Source organism: Mesocricetus auratus, unplaced genomic scaffold (assembly GCF_017639785.1).
Source record: "Mesocricetus auratus isolate SY011 unplaced genomic scaffold, BCM_Maur_2.0 Super-Scaffold_100008, whole genome shotgun sequence".
Lineage (NCBI taxonomy): Eukaryota > Metazoa > Chordata > Mammalia > Rodentia > Cricetidae > Mesocricetus > Mesocricetus auratus.
This window is the reverse complement of record NW_024429192.1, coordinates 3133072-3147349: the sequence shown is the minus strand read 5'-3', so window position 1 is coordinate 3147349 and position 14278 is coordinate 3133072. Positions and strand designations below refer to the sequence as shown.

The 14278-nt window shown below is 49.3% G+C and overlaps 1 protein-coding gene across 3 annotated transcripts in view; it reads right to left on the bottom strand.

The window, feature by feature from the left end:
• Positions 1-14278, bottom strand: part of Kcnj6 (potassium inwardly rectifying channel subfamily J member 6) — a 220810-nt gene that overhangs the window by 15247 nt on the left and 191285 nt on the right. The window contains exon 4 of one of the 3 annotated variants that reach the window (XM_040750243.1): positions 2543-2864. In XM_040750243.1, coding sequence (XP_040606177.1) covers positions 2543-2864 — 322 coding nt within the window. 3 annotated transcript variants of the gene reach the window in all.

Sequence of the window (14278 nt, the reverse complement as noted above, 5' to 3'; positions counted from 1 at the left end):
GACTCTGAGCTCCTGTCCCACACAGGAATTTGTAGCGCTCTGCTGAGGTCACGAGCGAGAGAGCATGGCTGTGCGAGTGTGGCACTGTCGTCCAGGTGTGCCAAGGAACAGGCCAGGAGCCACCAACTTCACGGCCACCCCTTCCAACCCATCAGCGGGGGACCCTTCTGTCCTTTCCACATCAGTGTCAGATTTCAAAAGGCCCAGTGAGTCTTCAAGAGCTAAAGTCCGCAGACATTTGGCAGGCGGTCTCCACCTTCCTTGTGCTACACCGGCCCTGCGCGCGGGGCTGCTGCAGATTGGTGCCCCAAAGCGGGGCAAACTTTCATAAGGCTAAAAAGCAAGGTTGGGCCATGGAACCTCCCAACAGCCTCTTGGGAACTGCATCAGGCTCCTCCTCCTCCTCCTCCTCCTCCTCCTCCTCCTCCTCCTCCTCCTCCTCCTCCTCCATCTCCTGCTTCAAGTTTGCAGGGTGGAATGCGATCGACCCACAAATAACCAGTTCTGAAAGGACATACTGGCAGGTAGGGGAGGGCTGCAGCCAATAGCTTTGCTTCCCAGAGTGTGGTTGTTTGGGTTTGGCAAGATCTCTGCGGAGGGAGAGGAGCGACCCAGGTGTTGGATGGAGGAACCGCTTCCCATAATTCCCTGGGCATCTCTCTTATAGGCAAGGAACCCAGGCTGCAGGCGAAGCCTCGAAGCCTCGTGCAGTCTGGTCAAGGGTAGCGAGGGAAAGGGGGTGGGGGTGGGGGTGGACCAGCTAGTTTGACCTCTTTGACCTCCACGGTGCAAAGTCTCAAACTGAGCACATCTGTAGGAGCTTGAAATGAATCTAGATCCCTTGGATGCATGTTCATGATGGCGATGGTGTTAAGGACGAAGGGTTTGTAAATGCGAAACCAACGAGAAAGATCGGTTACGGTGCAAAATCGCCACCTGCCCCCTGAGGTCTCATTCAAGACCCTCCTCCCAAGTCTGACTTTTCATTTCATTCTGGAAACTTAGGCTATTACCCACGTTGCCTGCCTTCCTTTGCTCGTTTGAGACTAAAATGAGTGTAAAATGCTTTGATTATTGTTGGTGTCTGTGCTGTTTCATTGGAGAGATACTTGGATTGGATTTCAAATAGTGAACTACTTCTTGTAGCCACAAAAAATCTGTTATCTACTCTTGGTACGCCAAATTCCCGTCCTTTCTTAATAGTAATAACAATACTGATGGTAGAAGATTAAAAAACAAAAACAAAAAAACAAACACACACACAGTGTAAGAAATGGTAAGGACAGGCCCCAGGTACAGGCATGCCCGGTGAAGTCGGAGGGCAGGGAGTTGGTGACGCAATGCCGTCGTGCCTTCCCGAAAGCCACGGCTGCACGCACACTGGAGCCTTCTACCGATGGCTCGCCACAGCTCCCGTGAAAACCCTGCAGTTTCTCACGACTGCACAGAAAAGCAGTTTCTGAAACTGCTGCGCTCCTAAGGGCTAGAGGGAGAAGTCATTGTGGGGTTGTGTTAGAGTCTTTACTCCTGGGAGTCCCTCTCAGGTCAGTCAGAGAGACCCTTGCTATCTGTATAAGCAAGTGACATCCTCTTTTGCTTTTTGTTTTTGTAGATGTGTCACAGTAGTATGCCAGCATTTTAGATGGTGGGTCTTGCCATCTCTTAGACCCCCGGACTGTCCCCAGACATATGGCTTATTAGATTCAACAGAAGGACCACAGAGGGAACAGAATGGCCCCCTAGCAAGTGACAGCCCGGGACCCGGGACAAAGGCCGTGCATGTAGAGGGCCAGCAGTCAAGGGTGGGAAACAGGGATAATCAAAACACACGGATGACAGAGCAGAAACACCTACTGTACACTGGGAATCTTTTTTTTTTTTTTTGCTTCTTGTCTCTAAAGTTGCACGTCTAAAGCTACAGGAATGATGCATCTATGTACATTGCCAGGAGCTCCGCCCCACTGCATGTCATGTTCTATTACTGAGTGCCAAAGGAGAGTAATTCCACGGGGCAGATCTATGTACAGTGGTCTAACCTTAGCTCAGCTGGGTCCTGCGCCCTCAGCGTCTGTGCGGGCAAGCGCCTGCCCTGTGCTAGGTGAGATGGACCAGGCTCAATAAAGCTGAAGGGACATGTTCTGTGTGACCTATGGCCATGGTGAACAGGTGACCTTTGTGACACTGGGTAAAAACCCTTTGACAGCTCTTTTGAGTGACTTGCATTGGACAGTGCAGGGGTGGGGGTAAGCGTCTAAGTCTCTCCTGGGGGGGGGTGAAGGGAGAGGAGAGAGGCCAGGCTTGGGCCACAAGTGAAAGGTACTTGTACCGCAACCAAATCCCTGTCTGCTTGTCCACCTGAACATCCGAGAGAGGGCAGGTAGGCATTTTACACCTCGAGGATTTGCTTTCTGGAAATGCCAAAATTAAACGTAAACAAACCGGGATCAGAGCCAAAGAGAGCGACGGAAGGGGGCGGGGAATGAGAGAGACAAGGAAGGGTCACGTCTGAGAGGGAGGGAGAGGCCGACCCAGCAGGGCCTACACTTTGGATTCATTCTCTAGGTTTGCCACGTCACCATTCCTCTCCGTCTGCTCTTCCGGGTTCTTCTCTTCCTCCTCTGTCTCCAGTTCCGCGTGCTGGTTCAGTTTGCTGGACACAGACCAACTCAGGGGCAGCTCTGCCCTGTTAGCCAGCTCAGCTAGCTCTTTGGCACTAAGGGACGGGGTGCTGGTCTCATAGGTCTCGTGGAAGCTGTTGTAGTCGACTTCGTAGAACCCGTCTTCCAGTGTCAGGACCGGAGTGAAGCGGTAACCCCACAGGATCTCACTGGTGATGTAGGAGCTCCGGGCTTGGCACGTCATTCCTGTGGGGAGAGGACAAAAGGGGCTTTAGGACACGTGAGTTTGGGCTTTCCAAGGCCAAGGAGACTGGGGGGGGGGCGGCGAGCAGAGCTGTTATGTGGAGGCATTTATACTGTATTGTGACCCGTACAGGAGGGTGACGGCTATCTTTCTCACACTGTAGACACAATGCTCTATCTTCTGAGATGGTCTATGAGCCCTGAAAGAAGGAGGGAGTGTGATACAGATGTCCCTTTTGTGGCTAAATAGTCTATCGTCACTTATTCTCTGCACTTTAACAAGTTATAAGTTTCTTAATTTATCTTATTAATGTCTATGTGAGTAAGTGGCTAGATTGTGGGATGGGGGAGGGTGCATGTACCACTGGGCAGTCGAAAAGACAATCTTATGGAGTCAGTAATCTCCCACATTTACGTGGGATTTGGGTGAGTTTAACTCAGCTTGCCAGCTTCAGAAAGCCCTGGAATTTTGTGGCATTATGTCTACAATGTGAGAAAGGTAGCTCCATAGCTGTCACCCTCCTGTACAGAAAGTTAGCCGCCCCAGGCACTGGCTCCTGGTAGACTGATAATATTTTATTCTGGTGGCTACTTCACAACCGGTGCTGAGAAGACAGCTTTCAAAATACTGAAAGAAAAATGGTTATCAACCAAGAATTCTATACCCAGCAAAACTACCCTTCACACAGTGAGGGAGAAAGAAGGCATTCAGTGAGCAGACATGCAGACATATTATTGCTAGCAGTTTTGCAGTACATGGGATCATGAAAGGAGTCCTCCAGGAAAACAAAAGGAATCTGGGTGATAACTTAAATCCACATGAAGCAATAGATGCTGGTGTAGAGAAAATACACTGTTTTCCCTGTAGTATAATTTTGTGCTGGATACATCTTGTGGTAACATTGTATAGCATACTATAGTTTATTCACCCAATAAAACAGTCATCCAAAAAAGTGTGCAATCCTTACAGCCTGGGGAGGTTTAGAACTGACAGTGCAACTTTTACACCTGCCCACACAGATCTAGTTACATTCCTGGGCTTCCTTGGTTAATTTGGATCATCCCTGTCCCCACGATCAAACATCAGCAGAGGGTCTGCAGCACTGCCCTCTCCACTCTCTGTACCTGATCTGAAATAAATGAAGATGGGAAAACAACAGAACCAAACTTCCACTCAACAGAGGCAGGGTAGACTCTCACATCAGACACACAATCAGCAAAAGAAGTCCACGCGTTTACACACGCATATGTGTATGTAAGCAACAGTAACTAAAGAGGGAAGAGTTTCAGAGGGGGTGGGGGCTGCATACATGGGAGAGGGAAGGGCTGAAATGGCGGCGGCACCGTATTTCTACCTGATTTTTTGAGGCAGGGTTTCTCACTGAGCCTGAAGTTCACCGGTTTGGCTACACTGGCTGACCAGCAATCCACAGGGATTGCTGTCTCTACTTCCCCAACGTTGGGATCACAGGCATGCACTGCCATGCCTGACTCTTAATTTTATTCTATTTTTTATGTGGCTTCTGGGTACTGAATTCAGTCCTCACGTTAGTGCAAGACGAGCTTTACCAACCGAGTCAACTCTCCAGCCTCGTTTTTTTTTTTTCTAAAAGTTATTTAAATTCTCTAAGTCCCTAGTGGGTTTCGCAAGTGTTTCAGAGGCATGCACAGAAACAGTCCATCTTTGGGCATCTACTTCATTTCCTGATAAAACCACAAGGGTAAGCAGTGCAAGGCTCACTCCACCTTGGAGCCACGAAAACACAGACGCGTCGCCAAGGAATCGGCAGTGAAACGCAGGAGCAGATCCTGCACAATTTAAATTTAGCAGGCAAAGCTCTAACTTTAGATTCAGTGACGTTTCAATGGGAGAGGTCTGTGTGCAGAATAGTGACAAGATGAAAGCCATCTTGAGAGAGCCCCTCGGGACACAGCCAGAGGTGCAGGAGCAGACAAAGAACAAATCAAATCTGCCCGGAGAATAAGATGGCAGTAAAATAAACCACTCTGCATCTGAGTAATGTAAGATCGGCCTACACCGCCGACATTCCAAAACAAAGAGGGGTCCGCTAGAGATGCTTTGTCATTTCACTTGAGAGACTACCCCTCCTGCCCAGCTCAGCAAGAGCTGCCCTCAGTCAGCCCAGCCCATAAATGTTGTGCATGCTGGTGCTGGAGCACTGGGCTGCCAGCTGTGGGAGAATGATCTCGGTGACTCACGGATCCGTGTCAGATGGAAGCGGGTAGTGTGGTCTAATTTAACACGAGGATGTGAACGTAGCTCAATCCGGCCATGAAATACAGCCGCCCCTGCTTTACCCTCAGGCTCAGAAGTCCCTTCAGCACACACTGTGCTCTCTCAGTGCTGTCAGAGCACACCACACTTTCTCTAACCTGGGGGTCTGGGCGGTTTTCTGGTTGGTAGCCTGCCGCGTGTACCCGGAAGCCAATCGGAAACTTTCCCGGACTTTAAAAAGTTCCTCCCCTAACCGAACGTCTACCAACCGAAACCCGCCTCAGCACTTCCTCCAGTCAACGTCTTAAACTAGCTTCTCTCAAGATCCTTTGTTTCTACAGAAGGAAAACGATGGCATCTGAGTGCCTTGTACACTCTGGGTCTGTGAATTCGACCAAGCTGTTGCTTTGACACCACTGTCCACAAATGGTGCTGAAAGTGAATTCTCTTTCTGAACCTCAGAGAATTCCCGTTAAGGTGGTGCAATCAGTCTTACATCTAAACGTTATTTTTTTAGAACATTATTTTAAGGTGTGTGACTTCGTTTATGCTGTGTTTGTTTAACTCCGTGAAGCTGTGTTTAGACTGTGCCTGTCTAAAACACCTGATGGCCTAATAAAGAGTTGGACAGTCAATAGTGAGGCAAGGATCGGCAGGCTGGCAGGCAGAGAGTGTGACTAGAAGGAGAGGGACAGTAGGAGAACAAGGAGAGGAGGACGTCAGGGGCCGGCCACCCGGCCACCCGTCCACCCACCCAGCCACGGAGTAAGAATAAGATTTATAGAAGAGAACAGGAAAAGCCCAGAGGCCAAAGGTAGATAGAGTAATTTAACATAAGAAAAGCTATCTAGAAACAAGCCAAGCTAAGGCCAGGCACTCATAACAAAGAATAAACCTTAGTGTGTGATTTTTTTTGGGAGCATGGTGGTGGACCCCCCAAAAAGTCAAAAGAGCAAAAACAACACACAACACAGCCCCTTCTTTTAGTTAGACACAGCCAGCTGGGTTCATTTGTCTCTGTTCACATTTCTCTTCCGGGTCATTTTTGTTTTTCAAGTTGTAAATCAGTTGACTGATTAAAAAGCTTGGTCAGCTCCGAACGATTTACCCAGCAAAGCCTCACTCCCATCCCCCTCCCACCCCGTTTTCTCCCCATCAGTGTTCTTGTTCTTGCCCTGCTATGGAGGGATGGATGACGACGGGTCCCTTTTGCTCATCCGAAATCACTGAGTGTCCTTATCTCCCTCTACCAAAAGTGGGCACCAGGGCACGGGAAGGGAAGCCACACTGAGAGACAGTGGAGACAGGCTGCAGAGTGACCACGTGACCTTGGCGGGCGTCAAAGGGGGTGCCCTTGCTCATCTTATCATTGCTGGGAAATAATGTCCAGGCTAGAGGTGCAGAGTGGAATTTCACACCTGAAGCCCAGGACAGGTGCGAATTGTGGATCCCTGAAGAGGCGAGTTTGCGTTTAAAGGGCTTTTGGATGGCCAGGTGCAGGGTCTTATGCCTAATAATCCCAGCACTTGGAGGAGGAGGCAGGAGGGAGGCTCAGGAGTTCAAGGTGAGTCTTGGCTACATTGTACATTTGAAGCCACCCCGAGTGACAGGAGATACTGTTTCAGACAACACCGAAAAGACCTTGCTGGTTGCTTGAGTTGTGCTGACAGAAGCATCAGGAGCTTGCGGAGAGGCGGAATATTGTAGCTCTGCAGGCCAAAGCTGTACTGAGCTGTCTTTGGTCCCTCTCTGGAGTTGTTTGTTGTCGGCCTCTTATCTGGCACTTTTGTGGTTCCTGAATAGGGTTTTCAGCTGTAGGCCAGGTTGCTGGTCCTCTGGTCCCTATCACCTGTAGGCTGGGGATGAGTTGGCACTGAATCCTGGAGGGGAGTTTCTGCCTTGCTGAAGACAGGACCCGAATCTCATGGGAGATTTCCTCACAATCTTCTCTCTCTACTTATGATTCTATCAAGTTCTTTTGTGAGTATAGGAGCTTGTATAATCTCTTTACAGGACAACCACATTCTTGAGGATGCATATCACTGAGTGACTTGAGTTTGTGTCCCTAGAGGGCACAGCATTTGTGTTTTGGCTTTGCATAAACTATTTCAGAGTTGTGATTATTTTCTGGCCAACACAGGTCTCTGCCTGAGGACTCGTTTAGCGAGTGTTTTCCAGTTGTCCCCTCCCCTTTGCTTGGTGGCTGGTGCGAGCAACAACAGCCAGATTGGCAGCGTTGGTCAAGAGCGCTTTCCCCTCACGAGAGTGTCATGTCACTTGCTGGCTGGTTCATACGGAGTAGAAGCCCCGAGGGGAGCGTGGTCTAGCACGGCTGCCTCTGCTTTGCCATTGATGTGGCTTGAACTCATCGTTCTCTGAACGCCTCACAGTTCTCTCTAGTGCTTGATTGCCAAAAATCATCTCCACCGTCTCCTGGTGTTTAGCTTTTTTTCAGCTTGCAGCTCTGACCGTTTTTTTTTTTTTTTTTACTCCAGGACCCTTTAGAGATTCTGATGAGATGTCTCCTAAAATAGATGTCGCACAGGAGCGTCCTCTAAGCCAAACTGCCGCGAGTTCGAGCGCAGCTGGTTTTGTATGACACTCCTCATAGAACGAGGAGCAGGGAGGATCCTGACTGTCTAACCACTTCTCAATCAGTTGTGTTCGAATCCGCCCTAATTGTACGCGGCCTCGTGAAGGGACTAGAAGTGTATATGTTGGGAAGGACTAGGAGGTGGGCTCCATCCCTGTGACCACTGGGGAAACGTCATCCGTGCTAGCTGGTACACATTCTCTCTACACTGCAACGGCCAGCACTGGTCTTAGGTCCTGAGGGCAGGAACTCTGTCTTGGCCTCAGTTTGCCTCTCTATCTTAGTATCATGTAGGAGGATGTTTGGTAATATATCCAGTTGATATTTGGAAATAACTAAATGAGCAAAAGGACACAGATGACGTTCATTTGTCCATCTTAAATTACTTGGAGATCTGTACTGTAATAGGCTCTTGGGTGGACTCTGTGGGTGGGAAGATTATGGCCCCAGGTTCATCAGACTCGTTCTGATGAGGATGAAGCAGACACTTAAGTGAACATAAAATTGTGAATATGGAAAATGTAAGAATGAAAAGTAGGTTTTTTTTCAATAGGACCCCACAAAAAAAGGTCACCTGGGCTCAGACGTGAGAATTAATTTTAAAAAAGTCCCTGAAAGTATAATATTTGGGGTGAGACTTGAAGGCAAGTGAGAGGGAGATGGGCAGGAGTAACGTCTCTGTGAGCAGAGTGCCCATAAGTAGGTAGAAGATCTACTGAAAGAGGAGCCCCGGGACATTCCAGAAACTGGTGTGTGTGTGTGTGTGTGTGTGTGTGTGTAGGATATGGCACCTGTGCTGTGTAGGATATGTTACCCGGAGCTTGATGAAGCTGTTGCTCAGGCTGTAGAAGGGAAACAATCTGGGGGGAGGAATGGCAGAAAGATGTGGAGGGAATAAACAGGAGTTCACGCGACAGCCCAATGGAGATGACATCCGAGACCCCGAGGCTAGGTCAGAAGGAGACATTCCTGGGTGTTCACTGACTGTCGGCCAAGGAAATACCACATTCTAGATTACTCCTGGAGTATGGATTTTCCTGGAGGAACAAATCTGGAGGGAAATCATTTGGGATTTGAGTTTTGCCGGTGTCCACTGCTATTCTTGCTGACTTGTGTTTCCGGCGGTCTGGATCTATGTTTCACGGAACGGCGGAGAAAGGCTGGGACAACAGGTCATGTCAACTATGACACACTTCATGGCACACACGTTAATCTCAAAGTCGCAGCAGTGGCTTTGAAAGCAGAGCTTCTGCTTGCAGAAATGAAGCTTTCTTGAGAGAGAAAAAAACCACAGGCTTTGGAGGTTCCACGTGAGAGCCCCTTTCCTGGTGGCAGGATTCCATCATTGTCAGGGTTTCTAAGAAGTAGCTCAGAGCCCCCAGGCCAGGGCCGGATCTATATACAGTAAAAAGGTCAAAGTGGGAACCCTGAGACTTTGAGGGAGAGCTGAACAATGTTAGGGAATCAGGGTCCAGTCTGGAGGCATTCTGGGAGATTCCAGCCATCTCAGAGTAGCCTGGGCCTAGAGAAACCTCGCCACTGGGACTTTTCAGCGGGGGCCTGAGGAGGCTGGTGTCAAAGAGTGGGTTCCCTTCTGTGTGTGTGTGTGTGTGTGTGTGTGTGTGTGTGTGAAGTGTGAGTATACATTTGTGTAAGCCCAGTGTGTTCACATGTGAGTGCGTGCTAGTATGCAAATATGTGTATGTGAGCATGTATGTGTATATGTCTGTGTGAGCACAAACATGCATAGACACGCATTTTTTGCATCTACTCAAATGTGTTTTGAAAGGTTTGGGGAGCCTCAAAGGACAGGGATTCACATGGGCTAGATCCTCTGTGGCAAAATGACAGCATGCCACCTGAATTCAGATCACTTTCAGGGTAGGGAACATGGTAAACAGCAGCTTGTCCGAATTAACTGTTTAAAAATGAAAGAGTTGGGCTGGGGAGATGATTCAATGGATAGGAATGCTTGCTGTATTAGTCAGGGTTCTCTAGAGGAGCAGAACTTATAGAAAGAATCTGTCTGTCTGTCTGTCTCATCTGTGTGTCTATCTATCTATCTATCTATCTATCTATCTATCTATCTATCTATCTATCATCTGTCTGTCTCATGTGTGTGTCTGTCTATCTGTCTATCTATCATCTATCTATCTATCATCTATCTATCTATCTATCATCTATCTATCTATCATCTGTCTGTCTCATCTGTGTGTCTGTCTGTCTATCTATCATCTATCTATCTATCTATCTATCTATCTATCTATCTATCTATCATCTGTCTGTCTGTCTGGAGTGGCTTGCATGCTGTGGTCCATCTATTGTAACAATGGCTGTCTACCAATAAAAGGCCCAAGAATCCACACTCACTAGGCTGGATGTCTCCACTGGTCTTCAGCAGACGTAGGCTCTAATGCTAGTGAAGACGTGGTCTTGCCACTGATAGTGAGAGCATGCAGGTAAAGAGAGAGCAAGCTTCCTTCTTCCATGTCCTTTATAGATAGGCTGCCTGCAGAAGGTGTGGCCCAGGTCAAAATATCTGGGTTAAAATTGGGCCTTCCCACTTCAAACGATGTAGAAGAAAGAACCCTCGCAGGTGTAGCCAAGTTGACAACCAAGAGTGGCATCACACTTGCCATGTAATCCTGGGGTCCTGAGTTCAGATCCTAGCACCCATGTCAAAGGCCAGGCTTGGCCAGACACAACACATCTGTAACTCCACTGGGGGAGGGAAAAATGTGGGTTTCTGGGGCTCACTCGCTGCCAGACTAGACCAGGTTCAGCAAAAGACTGTATCTCAAGGGAATAAACAGTGAGTAATAGAGATGGACATCTGATGTCTTCTTCTGGCTTCAGTGCATGTGCACATGTGCATGCAACACACCACACACATGCATACACACCATACACACATGCATGTGTGCACACAGATACACGTGTATATGCACATGCATGTACAACGCACAAACACACAGCATATGCACACACAGGCACACACATATGTACACACGCATGTGCACCCACACATATATGCACACACACACACAGGCAGGCACAAGCACACCATACACACGCCTTTCCCACAGAAGGTGAGTTATCATTAATGGGAAAATTTAAGATTTCTTCCCTTGGGAAATAAGGCATTTAAGAGCAGTTAATTTCCATTTCAGGTAAATGAAGTCGGTTCCATTTACTTATCTCAAATGTTGTGCCTATAAATTGCAAACTCTTCTTGAGGCATATTTAAAAATTGGCTTGGAATTCTTAAAAGCCTTCCTTTGCAAATAGGACTCAAAAATGCAATGGGAAAACACCTTCACTGAAGGAGAGTGGACCCTGAGGCCCTGCCTACCTCTGCCCGGGTGACAAAGTTCCAGTGAGACCGTGTAGTCCCATTGTTTCTTTTCAACAGGCTTTAAGATTGTAACTGTATATAATGTATATATCAAACAGACCTCTAAGTTTGAGTTTGATAATATGATCAACGGAGAGATTCAGGGTCACTACGGATGAGCGGCCAGGTTTACTGGGACAAGGACGTTGTCGTGGGCCCGTTTGATGGGCCTATGGGTTCTCGTCTGGTACCATCCACAGGCAAGTACGTAGAGACTCTGACAGTGCCAAGCACAGATTTGGGATAGTTATCGACAAATGAAGACCCGGTGTGACAGCACCCCCCCCCTACTACCAGGGAGCCCTATGAAAGGGTGTGGCACTCTCAGCCACTGGCACTTCATCTGACTGCTGTGTTTCCACCATGCCAGGGTCCATGAGATCTGCAAGATACCTTCCTGTCCTGCTATCTTCAGAGTCCTCATGAACACAAGGAGCCCACCTTGATGTCCTTGTCTTTGGGCCTCCACCTTGGCTAGCATCTGCCCCATCTCTTTAACCAAGTGCAGCCCCTTTACTTCTTTGCCCTTTGTAGGGGAAAAAGTGCCAGGGGCAGCTTTGGACCCAAGAGTCTTGTGTTCACCCCAGTGTGCTCTACCAGACGGTAGCCTTAGATTAGATGAGGCCAGGCGGGTCTTGGGCTGGGCTGTGAACTCAGAGCTAAGATTGGAGGAGAGCTAGGTACCGTGTGCCCCCCTGGTCTCCCCGCTCTCTGCTTTGGGAGGTAGGGAGACTCTTGCCCTTGCTTTCTCTCCCTGCTGGAAGAGACTGGGAACAAGAAGGTTTTTGTGTTTTTCCTGATTAGATGAGCTGAAGGCCTGAGAAGACCAGTCCACTCAGAACTCTGCCCTGAACTGACCCATCCCCAGGCACCTGGGTCTCCAATGCCCCTGAACTAGGACTTAAAGATTAGAATCATAGAGTTGGCTTTGTGGGAACCCCTGGGCCTAATGGGATGCTTCCTGCGGTACAGACGTTTTCGAAGGATCGCTGGCCTCCCTACTGGCTGGCCTGCCTACTGGGGGTGGCTCATACCTGCCTCCGGAAGACCCTTTGTGCATAAAAGCTGGCAAGTGAGGGTGGCAGAGAGGAAGGAGGCCTGTCTGGGCTCTGGTGATGTTTGTGCTCTGTCCCCTCATGCCTTGGGGGTGGCCTTCAATGAGGCTCAGGCAGGGGGCTCCTTGATTTCATGTGGGATGAATAATTCTGAGGTGGGTGGAATTTGCCTTGCCGTCACCGGTGAGCAGCTCGCTCTGGGTTAAGGGCAGGAGCCCTAGGCGTCTGCTCAAGCTGGGTGTGGATATTAACACTTCCTCTTCCTCCTCTTCCTCTTTTTAATCCACGACTAAGCTGGGGATCTATCAGGCTGCATAGTGAGCAATGGGGTGACCCTAACATTCTGGACGTGGTGAGAAACCACATTCCTCTAATTTTGCATCTTACCCTGAATGAAAAGCTAGTTAACCGAAACAGGAATCAGAAGGCACTGAAGCCAAGCTGCGGTTTTCCTTGATTGACCCGTGTATACTAAAACCTGGTTGTAAAGTCTCTGGGACACCAAGTTCTCTGTGTGTGTGTGTGGGGGGGGGGAATGGTATCTTCTGAAGTCTGTATTTTACAATGGTATGTTTGTATCTTTCCTGTGGTGGGCTAGGATTTGTTCTCTGATCTGTGGATTCTCCAAGCTTATCTCACCATGCCGAGACCGCTTAAGTGTGGAGACTCATTTTTGAAACGTGGATATTTCCCTTGGGACAAGGTTCTAGTTTCTACAAGAGTGTGTGTCCATGGCTACCGAAAGTGGGATGGAACTACTTGCTGCCATGCATTTGGAGGAGGGGCAGAGGCTATCTACCGTCAGGGCCAAATTAACTGATTTCATAGTGGCCACAGCATGACTGAAACATCCATTTTTGGAGGTTAAGTGGGAAATAAAAGCAAGTTTGGGGCCAAGGCAAGCGTCCGACGGGGAACGCACAGTGAATTAAATGGAGAGAGGGAAGCATTTGGTCCCTGAAGACAGGCATGACATTGCAATTTAGCAGGGATGGGAAAGCTGATGCCTCTTGGAAACACCGACCCATGTTTGCCCGCTTCCTCCCTTAAGTTTCTGTTACTGTGCAGCCTCGGCCACTTTAAAACCCATCCCAAAAATGTCTGCACTGCAGAACACGGAGAAACGGCTTCTCATTGGCTGGGCAGCAGGCAGAAGGGCTGCTTGAGTGTGGCTTTCCTTCCATGCATTTAGAAAGCCCTGCGGCAGTGGGCGGTGGACACAGGCCACTCTTGGCTTGTCTGGGATGGGTAAAACAAGAACACAGACTTGGTCACTGTGTCTTCCCCAGTACACCAGCATGGTAAGCCCCGGAGCCAGGACCCGTAGGCAGAGAAAACGTGACCTGGCCAAAGGGAGCACACAGCTTTCCATCAGAGGCCACTCCTGGTGCAGATGGGGAAACAGAGGCAGCACAGCCACTAGTGCTGAGCCTCTCACCTGCCTAGGAGCAGAGCCCAGGACTTCCGCCTCCCAGACCCCCCCACTTTCCCTTCTGCCCCACCCCCCCAGACACAAAGTCTCTGCCTGGAAATGTTGGCGCCCACATTCAGAACACGAAGCTCCCCCCCACTTCTCCCACACAGGATTCGTTTGTTTCCAGTGTTTACATTAGCCAGAAACCAAGCAGGGAATCCTCCGAACTCATTTTTCAAATGAGATGTCTTTGAATGGTTTCCCAGCACAGGCTGCTGAGCTGCTCTGTCAGAGATGGGTTTTCTCTGCTCTCAGGGGCCCCCTTGGGGGCCCACCTCACAGCTGTCACCCAGGTGGCCTCCTGACTTTCTGGTTTTCTTCCTTAGGAATCCTGGAAAGGGCATCAAAGACTGGATGACATCGTTCCAAAAGAATAGTGTGTAATTCTGGGGCTGTTCCCAACCACAGCTGAGCATCAAGTCAGTCACGAATGGGGATGAAAAGGGTGTGAGACCAGGGCAGCCTCTGGGACAGCGGCCTGGCTGCAAAGCTCTCTGTGCTCAGCCAGTCAGGGGACAGCGAGTGCTCCTGCTCCGTAGCAGGCTGTTTGGGACCCCACGTGCTGCAGAGGGTGTCCTCTCTTTGAGGTGGTCAGGCAGGCTAGGATGTGACTGAAAACTGGGTAAGAGCGTGGAGAAAGAAAGTCAGGCGTGCCAGGGGGTACG